General features: G+C 37.7%; 1 protein-coding gene across 1 annotated transcript; it reads left to right on the plus strand.

The window, feature by feature from the left end:
* Window positions 1–5,717: 5,717 nt before the first annotated feature.
* Window positions 5,718–7,401, plus strand: MC4R (melanocortin 4 receptor). Its single transcript, XM_045886321.1, has one exon. The coding sequence runs from the start codon at window positions 5,947–5,949 to the stop codon at window positions 6,943–6,945; it is 999 nt and encodes a 332-aa protein (XP_045742277.1). The 5' UTR covers window positions 5,718–5,946; the 3' UTR covers window positions 6,946–7,401.
* The last annotated feature ends 11,626 nt before the right edge of the window (window positions 7,402–19,027 follow it).

Consider the following 19,027-nt stretch of genomic DNA (forward strand, 5'->3'; position numbering starts at 1 on the left):
AATAAAGAACACAGATTTCAACCAAAAAATGTATTTCAGTCCATGTAATATTCATAGAACTCTTAAAATATATGATAAATATCATAATCTAAAAAAGATTATTTTTTATTTTATAACAGGCAATAAAATGTTCACATTAAGTATTCAGTTATTCTTGTACACTCTATTCCCTAAAATAATAACATCTATCTATCTATAGTATAAAAATCATATTTTGATTTTACTAGGACATTCTATGTACAGAAAGCAGTTACATAATCTGGAAGATGTATACACATCAGCCAATAGACATAAGAGATATGTTATTATAAATAAAGATTCTATTTCATGGTACATATGGTAACAAACACTTTCAAATACGAATTTTGTAGTGAGAATAATTTGTTCTACGTGAATGTTTCCCAAACTGTATATTCCAACACATGTTACATTTACTTTTTTTAAGTTTTTATTTAAATTCCAGTTAGTTAACATACAGTGTAATACTGGTTTCAGGTGTACAATATTGTGGTTCAACACTTCCATACATCACCCTGTGCTCAGAATTCATGTTACATTTAGCCCCACTGTAATGTGATATATGTAATCTGAAACTCAGAGTGCTGTGCAAAATCCTACAAAATAACAAGTAGGGTTTATGGGAAAAAATGCGGTTAGATACACAACACGCATAAATTTCATCAGGGATACATTAGATAAAAGAGAGAGGAACCTAATAAAAAGAGCAGAGCAGCTTTACACATGTTAAAATTACATAAGCCTACAAGAAATATGGAGCTTTACCGAGAAAAAGACCTGCAGTTCCCTTGAGGAAGTGAGATTCAAAAGGGTTACAGCTCATGAGTTATTTCAAAGTGGTAGAGGGATTATCGGAAATCTCACAAGAAACTAATACTACGTAAGGAGTGCTGTGCTTCATCACGTACACAGTGAGCTGAGGCAGTGGTAAATATTTGAGTGTGTGTGTTGCATGTGTCCCGTGTATCCTGGTTCACCTAGGTACAGTTTGCCATATTCACCTATTGTTTCCGCTGTATAAACAGTGCAAAAACAAAAATTTGTTGTTGTGCTCAAAATGTTCCCTGATACATCAATTGAGTTTAGGGCAAATATGCGTTTTCAAAATGAGCATGATAGCTGAATTGAGTATAATAGGTACTTGAAAAATAAAAGTGGAAGAAGGTAGGTTCTACATTCAAATAAGTTGAGAAAATAAATGGATGAAGCTGTGTTGAATTTTTCTCTAGTAAGAAATTTCATAAACTTTATATGCTAAAGTAAATTCTGAAACTTCAAGAAGGCAGTGAGTTTGCAGTATTTTCCAAAATTACTTGACCTTGGGATCTTCCCTTTTATTTTGCATTAGAAAAAACATTAACGTCTCCTAAAAATGGTAGTCCATCTAGCACAGTTTGATAAATACTTTTCTTTGGTAATGTTTCATATTTATTGTTATTAAATATAAAACAAGGATTTCACTCATAAGAGAAATCTATTATGATCTCACTCAATTTTGTGTGTATTAAAAAAAGAACTCTGCAATAAATTTTCAAAAACACCATTGATGTTTCTTACATTGCTGGCTGTATTTCTTCTGGCTCATAGAGAATGAAACTATGGCAGGCAATTAAAATGCCTCTTTGGAGGTGACAAAATGTCATCGTTTAGCATGATTTACCATACAATCAAGGTTTTATAAATATGCACCAAATAATTAAATTTGAGATAGTAACTGTATATGGTTTTTTCTGAGATTTCAGTGTGATCATGGTCTCTAAATAAAAATTTTTTTTGTAAAAAGCTAAAAGAGGGGCTCCTAGGTGGCTCAGTCGGTTAAGCATCCAACTCTTGGTTTCAGCTCAGGTAGTGATCTCATAGTCATGAGACTGTGCCCTGTGTGGGGCTCTGCGCTCAGCACGGGTCTGCTTCGGATTCTCTCTCCCTCTCCCTCCCCCTCTGCTGCTCTCCCTGCTCACTCTTTTTCTCTCTCAAATAAATAAACAAAATCTTAAAAAAAAAAAAAAAGCTGAAAGAAAGCGGGTTTTGTTTTTGATCACTAACTTTTAGCTATTATATAATTCTATATAAATTACACAATACATATAATTAAGTTTTACAAAGTAAGGATAGTGCATTTACAAATATAGGGGAAGAGCATTCCATGCAGTGGGAGTACAGTAAACTCATGGGAAAATCCCTAGTGTGGTTGCCACTTAGCATGTGGGTTTGACTACAGTCAGGTTTCCATGAAGGCAAACAGTGAGAACTGAGTTTGGTAAAGAGAAAAAGAGGAGTCAGACACACTGATGGAATGGAAGGTATTTTACAAGTGATTGTACATGGTGATTTTTGAGGAAGATGGACAAATCAAAGCTTCTCTGAATTTTGAGCCAAGCAAATGGAACAATGATACCACTAGCAAAAGTAAGTAGCACAAAATGAAGAGCTGACTCAGGAAAAAGATTATACAGAGTTGACTATCTGATGCTTATTAGGTAATTCACTCTTCACATAAATCCCAAAGAAATGAAAGAAATGATTTCCATGTAATGTGGGTTTGTTCCTTATAAACAGCTCCAATAAAGTTTTAAAGTCAAGGTAATTAATGCTAGCTGCTGTAACAGATAACACCAATATTTCAGCAGCTTTAACAACGGTGATATTTATTGCTTATTCAAATCACAGTTCCCAATAGTTGGTGGGCTAGGTTGTGGGGGGATTTGGAGGAGTGAGTTCTGCTCTGTGCAGTTATTCAGAGACCTAGGCTCCTTCCATGATGTAGTTCTGCCATCTACAATATAAGACGCCACAGACATTCTGCAGCTATATATCAATGATAAAAAAAAGTGTAGGATCATAGGGGAGCTAGCATTAATGTGCATCACTTCAACCCATATTGCATTAGCTAGAACTCAGTCACAAGACCCCGCTGAATTCTAGGGATGGCTGGAAGATACTGATTTAGCTCAGTACTCAGGAACGATAATAGCATTTTCTCGGTTACAAAACGGACAGAAGATAAAGCCCTTACCTAAATAACTGAGAACTTCAAATGAACCCTGGAATAATTCTTTCTTATTTTCCCTATTATCAGTAGCCACAAACCATACAGAGCTAAAACCAACAATAGTCATAGCAAGAAAAGGACATTATATAAAATTTTATAACCTGAAGCTTAATTAATTTGTAACATGGCCAGCATCTTTCAAACTTAGCTTAAACCAAACATTCAGAAACTCTTAATAACTAGCATTTACTGGCCTCGGCTAGAAGAAGTGAAGTTGCTAAGGTACGTGTGCATTTAATTGACAAAACTTTCAGTTACAAGGGTAGGTTGCTGTAAAAAAAAAAAAAAAAGTTTCCAATTCCTTGACATCCTCACCAACAGTTGTTATCTTTTGGGTTTTTCTTGTTTTGTTTTGTTTTTTGATGGTAGCCATCCTAACAGGGGTGAGGTGATATCTCATTGTGGTTTTGATCGGCATTTTCCTGATAATTAAATTGTTGAGCACCTTTTCATATACCTGGTGGCCATTTGTATATCTTCTTTGGATAAATGTCTATTCAAGGCCTTTGCCCACTTTTATTTTATTTTGTTTTATTTTTACTTTCTTTTTAAAATTTATTTGAGTATAGTTGACACACAATGTTATATTGGTTTCAGATATACAACACAGTGATTCAATATCTCTACACATTACGCTATGCTCATCACAAGTGTAGCTGCCATATATCACCATACAATGCTATTACAGTATCATTGACTATATTCTCTAGGCTGTACCTTTCATTCCCACGACTTATTCATTCCATAACTGAAAGCCTATTATCTCCCACTCCCCTTCACCCATTTTACCCATTTCTCCTTCCCCCTTCCCTCTACCAACTATCAGTTTGTTTTCTGTATTTATAGGTGTGATTCTATATTTGCCCATTTTTATTTTTATTTATTTTTTTTAAAGATTTTATTTATTTATTTGACAGAGAGAGACACAGCGAGAGAGGGAACACAAGCAGGGGGAGTGGGAGAGGGAGAAGCAGGCTCCCTGCAGAGCAGGGAGCCCAATGTGGGACTCGATCCCAGGACCCTGGGATCATGACCTAAGCCGAAGGCAGTCACTTAACCAACTGAGCCACCCAGGCGCCCTGTCTTTGCCCATTTTTAAAGAGTTGTTTTTGTTTGGCTGGTTAGTTGGGTTTTGTTTTTATTTTTTTGCTATTCAGTTGTAAGAGATTCTTACAAATTTTGAATATTAATCTCTATCAGATAGAAGGTTTGCAAACACTTTCTCCCATTCTGTAGGCTCTCTTTTCACTCTGTGATATTTCCTTTGCTGTTCAGAAGCTTTTTAGTTTGACATAATCCCACCTGTCTATTGTTGGTTTTGTTGCCTAAAATTCTGGTGTTAAATCCAAGAAATCATTGCTAAGACCGTAGTCAAGAACTGCTGCCCAATGGGTATAAAGTTTCAGTTATGCTAGAAGAGTAAGTTCTAGTTGTCTACTGCACAACATGGTGCCTATAGTTAGTAATATGGTATCGTACACTTTAAAATATGTTAAGAGGATAAATCTCATGTTAAGTGTTCTTACCACAAAACAAATAAAACAGACAAACAAAAAACACACACACAAGCTCACAAGGAACTTTTGGAGGTGGTGAATATGTTTAGGACCTTGACTGTGACCATAGTATCATGGGTAGAGGCATATGTCCAAACTCATTAAAATGTATACATTAAATATGTATAATATTTTGTTATATCAGTCATATCTCAATAAAGCTTAAAAACTAACCTTTGCTTATTTATTGATCTTTTTCCTTTTGAGCTCAGAGTAAATATAGTTTATATTAACACCATATGGTGTTATTAAATATCATGAATGAAAATAAAACTTCCCCAGCCATGATAAACGAAATTCTGTAATGGAGAAATATCAGGTATTAGTGCATAAAAAATGAACCCCGTCTTGAACTCTTTGATAAACTGTAGCTATTTACATCAGTTCTCCCATTCAGAGCATAGTGTACCTGTATTATCAGATATTCTCCCTGTTTCAGGTATTTTAAATTGAAGCATTATTTCCTGGATTCTTAATTCAAAGCAACTGAGAGTAAACAAATTCAATATCCTGACCAAAAAGGCAGTATATCTATTTCAGGAACATACATGCACACGCTTGCACGCGCACACCCACCCACCCACCCACCCACACACCTCTCTTTGAAGCAGGAATAAACCTGGGGTGCCTGGCTTGTAGTGATAGCAAAGAATGGCCTCTAGGGACCAAGTTGTTTCCCTTGAAAACGTGACAAGGAAAATCCAGTCTCTCTCATCCTGCTAGCTTCCCAGTTCCACATGCTTCTGCATCTGAATCGGCGTTGCCCTGCAGTTTGTATCTCTGGAACATCCCGGTGTCTCACAGACGTCCAGCGCGTTTGGATTGGTCAGGAGGAAGCGGAGGAGGAGCCACTCTGAACATTTTTTTTTTTCCTTCACACACCATAAAATCAGCAGCAGCTACTAACACTCAAAGCAACGCTTCAGGCTGGGAACTAACAGCTGACGTGAACACGTGCCCACAGATTCGGGTCCCAGTGGCACAGCAGCTACTAGGAGAATTATTTTGAAAAGACCTGACTGAATGCGTAAGACTAAAGTTAAGGTGGGAGTGAGGACAAAAAAGCAAAGAACAAACTCTTTGAACGGAGAATGAGCATTTCGGAAGCCTAAGCTTCTAAAGTGAAGGGGATCAGAGCTGCACCTGGAAGACAGGAAAAGCTCCATCTCCAGCCTTTGGAGCATGTGACATTTACTTACAACTGGCATGCCAGTTTTAGCCTCAGAACTTTCGGAGCGACAAAGACGTGGACAAAATCATTGAGGCTACCTGACCCAAGAGATCGAATCAGTGCCCTGGGGATCTGCATCCACTTGGTGCAGGATGAACTCCACTATCCACCATGGGATGCACACTTCTCTCCACTTCTGGAACCTCAGCACCTACCGACAGCACGCCAATGCCAGTGAGTCCCTTGGAAAAGGCTACTCTGATGGAGGGTGCTATGAGCAACTCTTTGTCTCTCCTGAGGTTTTTGTGACTCTGGGGGTCATCAGCTTGTTGGAGAATATTCTGGTGATTGTGGCAATAGCCAAGAACAAGAATCTGCATTCACCCATGTACTTTTTCATCTGTAGCCTGGCCGTGGCTGACATGTTGGTGAGCGTTTCGAACGGCTCAGAAACCATTGTCATCACCCTGTTAAACAGTACTGATACGGACGCACAGAGTTTCACAGTGAATATTGATAATGTCATTGACTCGGTGATCTGTAGCTCCTTGCTTGCATCGATTTGCAGCCTGCTTTCAATTGCAGTGGACAGGTACTTTACTATCTTTTATGCTCTCCAGTACCATAACATCATGACGGTTAGGCGGGTTGGGATCATCATAAGTTGTATCTGGGCAGCTTGCACGGTTTCAGGCATTCTGTTCATCATTTACTCGGACAGTAGTGCTGTTATCATCTGCCTCATCACCATGTTCTTCACCATGCTGGCTCTCATGGCTTCTCTCTATGTCCACATGTTCCTCATGGCCAGACTGCACATTAAGAGAATCGCTGTCCTCCCAGGCACTGGCACCATCCGCCAAGGTGCCAACATGAAGGGTGCGATTACCTTGACCATATTAATTGGGGTCTTTGTTGTCTGCTGGGCCCCATTCTTCCTCCACTTAATATTCTACATCTCTTGTCCCCAGAATCCATACTGTGTGTGTTTCATGTCTCACTTTAACTTGTATCTCATCCTGATCATGTGTAATTCCATCATCGACCCTCTAATTTATGCACTCCGGAGCCAAGAACTGAGAAGAACCTTCAAAGAGATCATCTGTTGCTATCCCCTAGGTGGTCTCTGTGATTTGTCTAGCAGATATTAAATGGGGACAGAGGAGATACTAAAAAACATGCATTATGAGACTTCTTCATTCTCACACAACCTGAACAATGTGTTTCGACAACAGCTTCTTCTTCTGTGAAAGGCATGAGTTGAGAATATCTGTTGTGTAAATTTAAGTTTATGATGTTCTGATATGAAAAAATGCCCAGTCTCTGTACATTTCTAATGTCATGCTACTTTTTGGCTGTACAGTGTTTATGCATTTAGAGGTTGTAGGCACTATGAATTTATAGACAAGAAAAAAGCTCTTATTAAAAGCATAACAATGTTTCTTGTTATTTACAAGGATTTGACACTTTGCTTGTTTTAGGAACATAGAAATCACAGAATCATTAAATATATGCTAATAAGTGGCTTCTTATATTACACTATATAACATTGAAATGTAGAAATTTGATTGTACCATTTGGGGGGAAATATTGATGAATAGATGCTTGTTCATTAAAACAATGAACTGAAATTTTAAGTAATAAAATGTGTTCATTCTCCCTGTGCAGACATAGAAATGAAGCTCCTGTTGAGAGAAAAACAGCTTAAAAAAAAAAAAAAAAAAAACCAACTCCAAGATTCTGAGCCATAAAACTATGTCTGTTTCTCAAAGACAAAGAGATTAATTTTCCCATGCAAACACTCTGATATTCCACAAAGGCAATTCAGTTTGTGGTAGAGGGAGATAGTAGTTATAGGAATTAAAGTATTCTGGACAATTTAAGTTAACATGTCAAGCTGAACTTCCTGATACGAAACTATTTCCAACCATCATTAATACAATCAGAGAATAAGGCCTTTTCATTCCTTTAACCAGGAACCCAGCATCTGCTGAAAATGTTCAGAAAACAGGGTGCTGCCCTGAGAGATCCGGCTTCCAATCTCTAAAGAACTACACACTCAGCAGAGTTCTTTTACTCTTCACATGGAAGTGACTGGCTGTTGATTTATTGCTTATTTGCTGCACTGGAGTTTAAGTAGTCATTGCCAAGGGTTCTAACTTTACAAACCAAATCTATAGCACACATATATCCATGCCATATTTGTAAAATCTAAAATAAGGGAGCCTGTGATACTGATACATGACGAGCAGGAAGGAAGGCTCTACCTGAATCCCCTGAGGACATCGTTAACGCAAATCAGCCTTCCACAACTACATTTTGGAAAGTGAATACTTGTTTTCTTCCAAAATCATCCCACAGATTTAGTTACTAAGCAATAAAACCTGTACTTTCCAATTTACAGGTACTTGAAAATTAAGAGAGAGAAAATATATCAGGCTGAGGGCTACCACTAAACAAACTATCCTTTACTTTACAATGTCTTCAAGTGCTTAAGGGCAGAGATCACATGCAAAGGTATTTCTTAAATCAAAAATGTTTCACATATTGGCAACAAGTCCTGAGGAACTTTTCAGCATTCATGTGGAAACATTACTTAAAAGTAGAATGGTGAAGTTCAAGTTTACAAATGAAAGGTGGTACTTGATTCACTATGATTCCTCTATTCCTCTATTTTGATGCAAAACTAAGTGTGAGGATGTAAAACATAGACTGCTCTAACAGTCAGAACCCAAAGGTCGGGGGACTGGAGATACAGAAGAGAGAGCTCTAAGCATGCCCCATCTTGTGTGGTGGCTGTCTATTCTGTCTCCTTCAAGTGTCATATCAAACGCTGCTTTGTCTGTTGAGAACCAGCCCACTTCTCCCATGGAAAGGAAATCCGGCTCTTTTGTCTTCGCTTCTACACCCCCTCTTGGGGCTGTTTACAGAGTTGGGTTGAGTGTTAGTCATGAACCTGCCTGCCCCACCAGTCTCCCCACCAGTCTCCTCTATATGCCCAGGTCACAACATTAGGCTTCAGTTTCTTTAAGTGCATCTTACTCAGTTTTTCCGGTTCTCCAAACATCCTTCTATTATGTTACTCCCTCCTTTTCCAGTAAAACCAAGATTCTCCCAGAGGGACATATCATTACCACCCAAACTGCATAGTTCACGTTAGAGTTCACTCATGGTATTGTATATTTTATGTGTTTTGACAATTGTATAATGATATGTATCCACCATTACATTATCATACAGAATAGTTTCACTGCCTTAGAAATCCTCTGTGCCCCACCTATTCATCCCTCCTTCACCCCTAACCCCTGGCAACCACTGATCCTTTTACTGTCTCCACAGTTTTGTCTTTTCCAGAATGTCATACAGTTGGAATCATACAGTATATAACCTTCTCAGACTAGCTTCTCTCACTTAGTAAAATGCATTTAAGATTCCTCCATGTCTTTTCATGGTTTGGTAGCTCACTTCTTTTTGTGCTGAATAATATTCAATTGTATGGATGTAACACAGTTTATCCATTTATCTACTGAAGAACATCTTGGTTGCTTCCAAATTTTGGCAATTATGAATAAAGCTGCTATTAACCATTTTTGTTTGGACAGAAGTTTTTAATACCATGCCAAGAAGTAAGAATTTACTTTTAAAAACTTCAGCATAAATACTGTGATATATGCATCTATCCTTTAATATTTTGTTAAGGGTGATTAGTTAGTATTTGAATTATGCTGGTAAAGAACATACATCTGGAGCATAATTCAAATACTGGTAAAGAACATACACTCCAGATGTGAAAGCAGCATCAGATACCTTTATTGAAATTTTCACCAGAAAGTTCAATTAGTAAGTGTAAGATATATTAGAAATTATTTTTCATTGGTGAAATGAGTGATTTTCAAGACTTGCAGTTGACTTAGAAAGTTGTATAGTGGCCACCATAACTTGCATGAACAGGGACAAGATTTCTGCCCACTTAGCAGCTAGCCTAACACTCAGACACTATGTCCAAAGCTCTTAGTAGTCCCATGCCCCCCACCTGCTTCAAGAGTCTCTGTTGCCCAAACTAAGTATTTTCATATTACTAAAAAACCATCTTTGAATAATTATTTAATAACATGTGAGTAAGAATTGACTTCTGTTTTATGTTACAAGGAATACACAAAACAGAATATTTAGTATGCTACAAACTAACTAAATAAAGTACCACTGGGAACAGATCTTAGAGATCATCTCATCCAACCTTCTGAGCAGACTCTGAGAGATTGCTTAATGCCACATACATAATCAGTGGCAGCACCAAAACCCTAAAACCCAGTCCCAGATCTCCCTGACCCAAATTTCAAGAAACTTCTTCTATAGACAAGTACCACTTCCCAGTCATAAAGGAATGCTAGGATTGAATCCTGGTTACACCACTATTTAGCTGTAAGATCTCGTTGAAGTTGGTTTTCTCATTGTTAAATGTACATAATGATACCTGTCTCAGGGGAATCTTAGAAGGATAAAACACAGTTATAAGGTCAAGGTTGTAAAGTTCCACAGAATGGTGTTCAATATATATAGGCACTCAAAAATGGTAATTATTATTATTTTTAAATGCAAAATAAATGAATAAACCCATGCATGAATGAAGATTTACTAGTTTCACTATTTTTTTCAGACTCAACATGATCAATAAAATCTCAGCCTTAGGCTTAACTATGTATCTTTTCTTAAATCACACTTCTTTTTTTTTTTTTTTAAAGATTTTATTTATTTATTTGAGACAGAAAGAATGAGAGACAGAGAGCATGAGAGGGAGGAGGGTCAGAGGGAGAAGCAGACTCCCTGCCGAGCAGGGAGCCCGATGCGGGACTCGATCCCGGGACTCCAGGATCATGACCTGAGCCGAAGGCAGTCGCTTAACCAACTGAGCCACCCAGGCGCCCTTAAATCACACTTCTTAATTTCCTTGATTTTGATGGACTGTTTTGTATAAATTGATGTATTTAAACATACTGGATACATGGGCATACCTGTTAAAAGGATAATTTGTTATCACCAATAATGCTAATTGTTTTAAAATTTGCAGTGCCACATTCAATACCGAAAAAGGCTAATTAGAAAGATAGTGTGCCAAACATGCAATAACCAATTAGCCCATTTCTTCAAAGACTGACACTCATTAAACTTTATGCCACAAATTTAAGTGGTAACACACATACAAAAAGAAACATTATCTAAGCTGATGGCACTGATATTAAATGTACACCCTTGAAAAATACTACAAATAATGAATTTACACTCACATCTGGATGCTCAGTTATTGGTCCATCACATATTGATCAAAGCTAAGTGCATGAGAGTAGAAAGAGCATAGGGTTTGGACTTAGGGCATATTGGATTCAAATCCCAGATTTACTAGCTCTAGAACTTTGGGCAAGTCACTTAACTTTGCTAAGCATCTACAGTCTGAAGATATTAATATCTATCATCTCATCATACGGTTAATGATAAATATTAATGTAAAATTAGATAATTGGTTTAAAGGATCTAGTATAGAGCTTGTCACTATAGGTATCTATCACTGTAATGATCGATCAAGTTACACTCATAGACTTATCAGAGTTTAGATTCTAGAAGATGTTAAATAGTGGTACATACTTGGATAGCCTCACTTCCATAGCAGGAGAGGCAGGAACCCACTCAAATGTGTTTTCAGTATTTCACTCATTTCTAACAAGCAAAGCAAGTAAGAGTAAATCTCTATGTTTATTATTTTAAATATAAAGACGCTTGGAACATTTCCAAAAAATCAGGGGAGATAGTGAGTGGAGTTGGTAGGGAAACACACATTGTTTCAATGGCTTCGGTAACATTCTAATTCTTGTGTGGGATAACCGGTTTAATATTATACTTCACAACTTAGAAATATATGCAAATACTCCTTTGCATGTATTCAATATTACATGAAAATTTAATGAATATAATGTATTTATTTTATAATGTACTTAGTGAGAGGGAACATACAAAAGTTCTATTTGCATGGAACAAATAAAGGATTCCTAGCATAATTTAATGCTGCCACTTTGGGGGGGGGAGCTTTGATTTGTGATAGTCGTGGTTGAATTTGGCCCTAGGTTAATGGAATTAATAATCATAGTTTACAATTATTAGTGGTGCTTTTACTTCCAAGAGTCACCTGGAAGCCCCACAAATACAGAGAGCCAAGAGGAAAATTTCAGCAACTCAATCGGTGAACCATTTGGTGAGGTTTTATATGGGGCTCAGCTGCAAATGAAACCATTCTGGTTTGATTTCTAAACCTAACATTTTAAACAGTGAAAGAAATTTCATAGTTAAATTCAAGCCACCACTGCCTATAATTAAAAATGAAAATGTAACAATAAATTTGGCCATTATTCCATTTGAGGAAAAAAAAACCACTAAAGCTAAAAATTTTACTTGCAAAAAGTTTCCCTCCTCAGTTCAAAATGTGTTTCATTTGTAATACCAAAGTTTCAAAATGGCCCCATTCAAAACAAAGCATGCAGATTTCATATAAATGCCACAATATCCTGAAGATTTCATTTAAAATAACATGCATTATTCATATTTTTACTGACTTCTTTCATTCAAGAAGAAAGCAAGTCTTCAGAGTAATTTTGTGTGTGTGATTTTATTTACACTGTATGATTTATAAAATGTTGGTATTTGTGGTCTGTATGTAATTTTTACCTGTTAGTTATATAGCTATTAGCTATTTACTACCAATATTGGAAAGAAAATCTACACATTTTCACTTTTCCCGACCTCTAACCTTCTTCATTTTCCACATCAGGGTCTCATTTTCACCTTAAACAACAGGGCTAAAATGGCAGTATTCATTGACACAAGTCTGGCTTCTCGTTTTTACTCCACATTTCCATTATTTCATATTCCTCTGGAACAGAGACTCAAACCTTCAGTCACTTTGCACTCACACTCCAAAATCAAATGAAATTCATGAGATTTTGAATAAAGAACATACACATAAAGCCTGACACAAACGTCTTTGCCTTTTCGTATGTACCACAGAGGTGTATGGACAGAAAACGTTTTGACTCCTATGAACGCATGATTCTTGTTGGGCAAAATAGAAAGACAAGGATGCTAGACTGATTTATTTGGATTTGGTGGGCTTTTTTAAGAAACCTACTTAGCATCCAGGCACAGAGGAGGCTGGGATATACATACAAATTTGGTTGGCATGAGCATGTATACAGACAGCGGAAGATAATCCTCAGCATGTCTTGAGCCAGCAAGTCCTTCCTCCTACTGTCTCCAATCTCATTCCTGTGAGGCTTTCACCCCCATTACTGTACTGAAGCTGCTCTTGCTAAGTGACCAAGGTACCTGCAGTTATGAAATCCGGTGATCAGTTTTGTTCTTATTTTATTTGGACCAACAAACACTTGAACTTTTGGGTCACTGCCCCCCCACCCCGCCTTGCTGTATTTGGCTCACAGAACACCCAAATCCTTGGCTTTCCTCCTACCTCAAAAGCATCTTCTCAATTACTTTTCAGATTCCTCCTCTCTCCTCTAAACACTTAATAGCTGGATTCCCCAGAGCTCAGTGCTTTGTACTGTTCTCTTCTTTATACTCACTCCTTTGGTCATTTCGACCAGTCTCAAAGTATTAAATACTATTACTATTCTGAAGACTCCCAAATGTGTAGCTTCAACTTAGATCACTTTGACTATTTTCTGAACATCTACACTGGCTTTCTAAGAGAAATTCTGTCTTAGTCAATACAGGCTACTATAACAAATTACCACTGACTCAAGGCTTAAGCAACATTTATTGCTCACAGTTCTGGAGGCTAGGAATAAATGTGCCAGCCAGTTCAGTTCCTGGTAGGAGACCTCTTCCTGGTGTCAGATGGCTGCTGTCTAGCTGTATCATCACGGGGCAGAAAGAGAGAAGGGGCTAGCTCTCTTCCTCTTTTTATAAGGACAGTCATCCTGTCATGGGACCTCCACGCTCCTCTGAAAGGCCCCCTCTTCAAATACCACAACAGTAATGCTCCAACATGTGAATTTTAGGCGGACAAAAATATTCATTCCATAGCAAATCCTAAACTTACAAGGCTATTTATTTATTTATTTATTTTTTTTAGAGAGGTGGAGGGAGGGGCAGAGGGAGAGAGAGAATCTCAAGCAGGCTCCACATCCAGCACGGAGCCTGGTGCAGGGCTTGGTCTCACAACCCTGAGATCATAACCTGAGCTGAAATCAAGAATTGGATGCTTAACCAATTGAGCCACCCAGGTGCCCCACAAGTCTCTTTTAAACCCCTGGTTTTCCCACCCAAAATTTCTCCTCTTACTGCTTTGCCCACATCAGATGATGACAACTGGATCTTTCCAGTTGATCAGAATGAAATCTCTGAAGTCACCACTAACTCCTCTGTCTTATATTCCATTTTAGATCCATCAGGATATACTGTATGCCTTATCATTAAAATATTAATATCCAGTGTCTTCCCTATAGCACCTAGAATGGAGCTTGTCTATAAGAAAAGCTCACTAGATATTTGAGGGTGAAGGAAGGAATTTGAAAAAATAGAGGAAAAAAGCCAGCACTGGGTGCCCTGTTAAGAGTAATATTTAAGAGGTTTCTAAACAAAGAATAGGACGCAAAGTCATGATCACAGAGGCAAGAGAGAAACTAGGCAGGGGGGTATAGCTGACGCCCAGAGAGGAGTGAGTTTTCAGGAATGAGGTGTCAGTCATTTCAGTAAAGAAAGAACTGAAAAATGTTCAGAAAATTCTCCAACTAGAAATTTAGTGTATTTCATTTGAGAATGGAACTGCCAACATGAATGAGGTTTTGATGAAAAAACAAGAAAACATGAGAAGAGCCAATTTCCAGTAAAATATTGAAGCAGCTACCAGATGCTTTGGGTCTTATATGGAAAACAGAAGTAGAATGAGAGATGCAGGAGTGTAGGAACAGAGTACAGACTCTTCCATTAACAAGCTGGACTGAAAGGAATGGGGCATATATTATTAAGGGATAATTTTCTCAAAATGGATTAGCTTCAAGGAAGAGTACATGCAGAGGCAAAGAACCAATACAGACTAAGGGGCTGAAAATACTGAATATTTACTGAAAACTGTCAGTAGTACCGCTAAATAATTTTCCCATAATTTTCCATAAATGGTTGTCTTTTCTTTTGGGTTCTTTTTTCCCTAGTTGCACCAAGAAGTAGCTTTGTGAACAGCTCTACTTAGGAATTGTACCTTCCCAAACACCAGCAGGTGAAATGGCATTTTAACACCTCCCACACCCTAGAGGGCAGATGACAAGCTCAGCACTCACCTGGGGACAGTGGCTTTAGTAAGGTCTAAAAGGGTCTACGCACCCTTTTCTGTTCAGAGTAGGAGGCGCCTTCAAAATAGTCTTTCATTCATGGCTAGAGTGAACTTCACTCCTAACTCAGCAGGGGCTATCCACCCATAGATGGCTGGCCTACATATCAAACAGGAAAGCAGGAGCTCCTGCTGCCAGGATAGTAGACTTCAGGACCAGCAGAGACATGCTGGAACAGCTTATAACTGTGTACTTTCTGCAGCAGAAAGGGGAGGATCAGCCCTCTTGGCCACTGTGAGTGCAGAGGATGCACAGGACGGAACAGGGGTGATGTCAGCACCCACACCTACAGATGTGACCAACTGTGGGAGAAAGCTGTCCCTGGATAAGATCCTGACTTAACTGCCCTTTTATTAAAATTCTCCTCCAGAGTGACAGCAGAGGGGTCAACAAGCCACAAGTATGCCCTAATAAGCGCTGATCCCCTTACCACCTCTTTCTTTCTTAGCACTGAGACCACCTCAGCTGAAGTCATAAGAAGTGCTTATGTTTCCTTGATTCATTCATTTTGACACTCTGATACCTGGTCCTGCATTATATTGTTCCATTTTTATTTAGACATGTTGTTACATAATAGATTTTACTGTACACATCTGAAAATAGAGTCTCTCTCTTATGTAATCAGTTTCGATAAAAGGAAGATGATCAAATTCAGAGAGACTGAAGTAGAGCTAAACAATGAACCTTAAAGAGGCCTTCATCTTTCGAGGAAAATATGAAAGAATATATACAGAGAATTCTAAAGGACAAATTGAACATACACACACATACACAAACATGCACACTGGTATCCAGAAGTGTAGAAAACAGGCCAAGTGAGATGAGTTTATTTAAGTCAGTAATTTCCTAAAATGGCTTTGTAAACTGTTGCACTTACTCTGCTATTTATGGAACACTGAACTTCTCTGTCATTATCTTCAAAATAAGAAGAAAGAAGTTGCCAAGAGGAAGTTTCTCGGAAGCCTGATAAGTGAAGGTTGTTCATTTGATGTTGTAGGTCTAGAAAACAGTGCCATCTGAGGGCTTAACCAAGCAGCTTTAGGAAGAATGATCAATTAGCCAGAGAAACTGAAATAAAAACTCTTCGATAAAAGTCTACCATTTTTTTCAACAAGCCACAAATAAATGGCAATGAGTGGTCAAAAAATGAGCAGATTGGCACATCACTTGGCAGGCAGCACCATAGTGGGGAAGTTCACTTATGAATTTCATTGAAAATAGCCGTTCAATATCAGGCCTAGGGTTAATAATACTGTTACAAATGTAGATCTCATGTTAACTGTTCTTACTGCAATTTAAAAAAAAAGAAAAAGAAAATAGCTACTACTAATTTCTAACCAAGATAACATTTTATTCTTAGCAGGTGACGCTATACATGGGACCTGGGGTTTCCTCTTCAGTTTTCTTAAGTGAATTTGATAAGAGAATAAATTGTGCTCCAGGGGTTCTGGTCAACTAGAACACAGGTATGGAATCCAAATCCAGTGACTTTTTACAATATATTTTGAATGTCAAAGCTAAAGTAATACATTAGAATTCTAGTTTAAAAAAACAAATAGCGGGTGCCTTGGTGCCAGTCAGTTAAGCGTCCAACTCTTGGTTTCAGATCAGGTAGTGATCTCAGGGTCATGAGATCGAGCCATTTGTTGGGTTCCATGCTCAGCACAGAGTCTGCTTGAGATTCTCTCTCCTTCTCCCTCTGCCCCTCCCCACTGCTCTCTCCCTTTAAAAAAAGATAAATCTTTAAAAAAAAACCAAATAGCTTTCAAAGCTACAAAATATATCATGAAAAATACAAATCAAAAGGTGATTCATACAATGTATAGTTACTTTATCTTCTGATACAAACAATTCTGCTTTTTTCTGTTGGCAGATTTTTCCACTATTACATTTTTGATTTTCAAAGTGTAGTCCTCATATTACCATCACTAGAATTACCTGAGAACTTGTTAGAAAAGCAAAATCTCAGGCCCTACACCTCTGCATTTTAATAAGATCCCCACATGAATTGCACACACACTGAAAACTGAGAAGCACTGTGGCATATAAATTGAGTCTATCAGGACACCTTCAGTTGCAAGTAAGTGAAAACCAAATAAAATGTCTTGGTAAAAGATGTGAAGAAAAACTTTAATCTAAGCCGCTATCTTGAGAAGGTAGGGAAAGAAAAGCAAATCAAGCCCAAATCTAGATAGAAGGATACAATAATTAATAAGAATGAAATAGTAAACAAATGCACAATAGAATCAACAAAGTTAAAACAGGTTCTTTAAAAAGGCTGACAAAACTGATCATTCCTAGTAAGATTTATCAAGGGACAAATAAGAGAAAACACAAATGATCAGTATGAGGAATAAAAAAGAGGAGACCATAACAGCTCCTGCAGACATTAAAAGATAATGAATTAATTTATAAAGAACTATACATCGATTCATTTGACAAGGCAGATAAAATTGATGAATTCTTTGGAAAACACTACTTACCAAAACCAACAAAAGAAACAGAAAATCTGAACACTTTTTATCTACCAAGTAATTGAATTGATAATTAAAAGCCTTCCTATAAATAAAATGCCAGATGGTTTTATGACTAATTCTTCCCAAACTTTTAAAGAAGAAATGAGACTAACCTTGCACAAAATTTTCCAGAGGTGGGAAAAAAAATTAAACTTTCCAAATTATTTTATAAGGCCAACAAACTCTTTCCACCAAAACATGACAAGACTACAAGAAAAAATGATAGACCGACTTCTCTCGTGCATATGGACACAAAATCCTGAACAATATTTGTAAATTTCCACATTAATTTTTCAAAAGGAGAGATTCTCTGATCATCCCAGTAAATGCAGAAAATGCATTTGACAGAATCAAAAAGCATGAAATACTTAAAGATAAATATAATAAATATATATAAAACCTCTACTTAAGACTACAAAGTATAGGGGCGCCTAAACAAACTATAGGGCAGTTAAGGGTTCGCAGGCAATTCTGCATGGATGGATGAACCACATGGAACAGCCTGGGGTTGGAGATGGGCCTGGACAAATCAATCTTAAAACCAATGCTTCTGGGGTGCCTGGGTGGCTCAGTCGGTTAAGCGTCTGCCTTCAGCTCCGGTTCTGATCTCAGGGTCCTGAGATTGAGCCCCCGCATCAGGCTCTCTACTCAGCAGGGAGCTTACTTCTCCCTCTTCCTCTGCCTGCTGCTTCCCCTGCCTGTGCGCTCTCTCTCTCCCCCTCTCCCCGTCAAGTAAATAGATAAAATTAAAAAATAAATAAATAAACTACAAAGTATTAATGAAAAAAAGAAGACATAAATGAATGGACACATGACATGTTTACAGTTTATAAGACTTAATATATGAAATATGACAGTTATCTCCAAACGGGCCTATAGCTTTGAATCGGTATCAGTCAAAATCTCAGACTTCTGTGGATATTAACAAACTAATACTAACATGTATATGGAAATGCAAAGAGCTAAGAATGGCAAAGAACATCCTAAAGAAGAACACAAAATGTTTACTCTACAGGTTATGAAGACTTATTATAAAGATATAGTAATTATGACATGGTTTGGGTACAAGATAGAAAAATGGACGAGTGGACCAGGTAAGAGTCCAGACACAGAGCCACACATGTCCAGACATACATAGTCACTTGATTACAACAAGATATAGTGAAAAAGACGGATCTATTTCAATAAATGTGTAGGTTACCTGTACATCCCCATGGGAACAAACTAATTCTTGACCCCTACCACATCATACATAAAGATAAAATTAAAATAGCTCAGGGCTGGGCACCTGGGTGGCTCAGTTGGTTAAGCGACTGCCTTCGGCT

Source organism: Mirounga angustirostris, unplaced genomic scaffold, assembly GCF_029215605.1.
Source record: "Mirounga angustirostris isolate CCGP_5_RB_7025 unplaced genomic scaffold, mMirAng1.0.hap1 SCAF_14, whole genome shotgun sequence".
Taxonomy (NCBI): domain Eukaryota; kingdom Metazoa; phylum Chordata; class Mammalia; order Carnivora; family Phocidae; genus Mirounga; species Mirounga angustirostris.

Bases quoted from the DNA above. Each gene is read 5' to 3' on its own strand.
- MC4R (XM_045886321.1), top strand. From the start codon at position 5,947: ATGAACTCCACTATCCACCATGGGATGCACACTTCTCTCCACTTCTGG.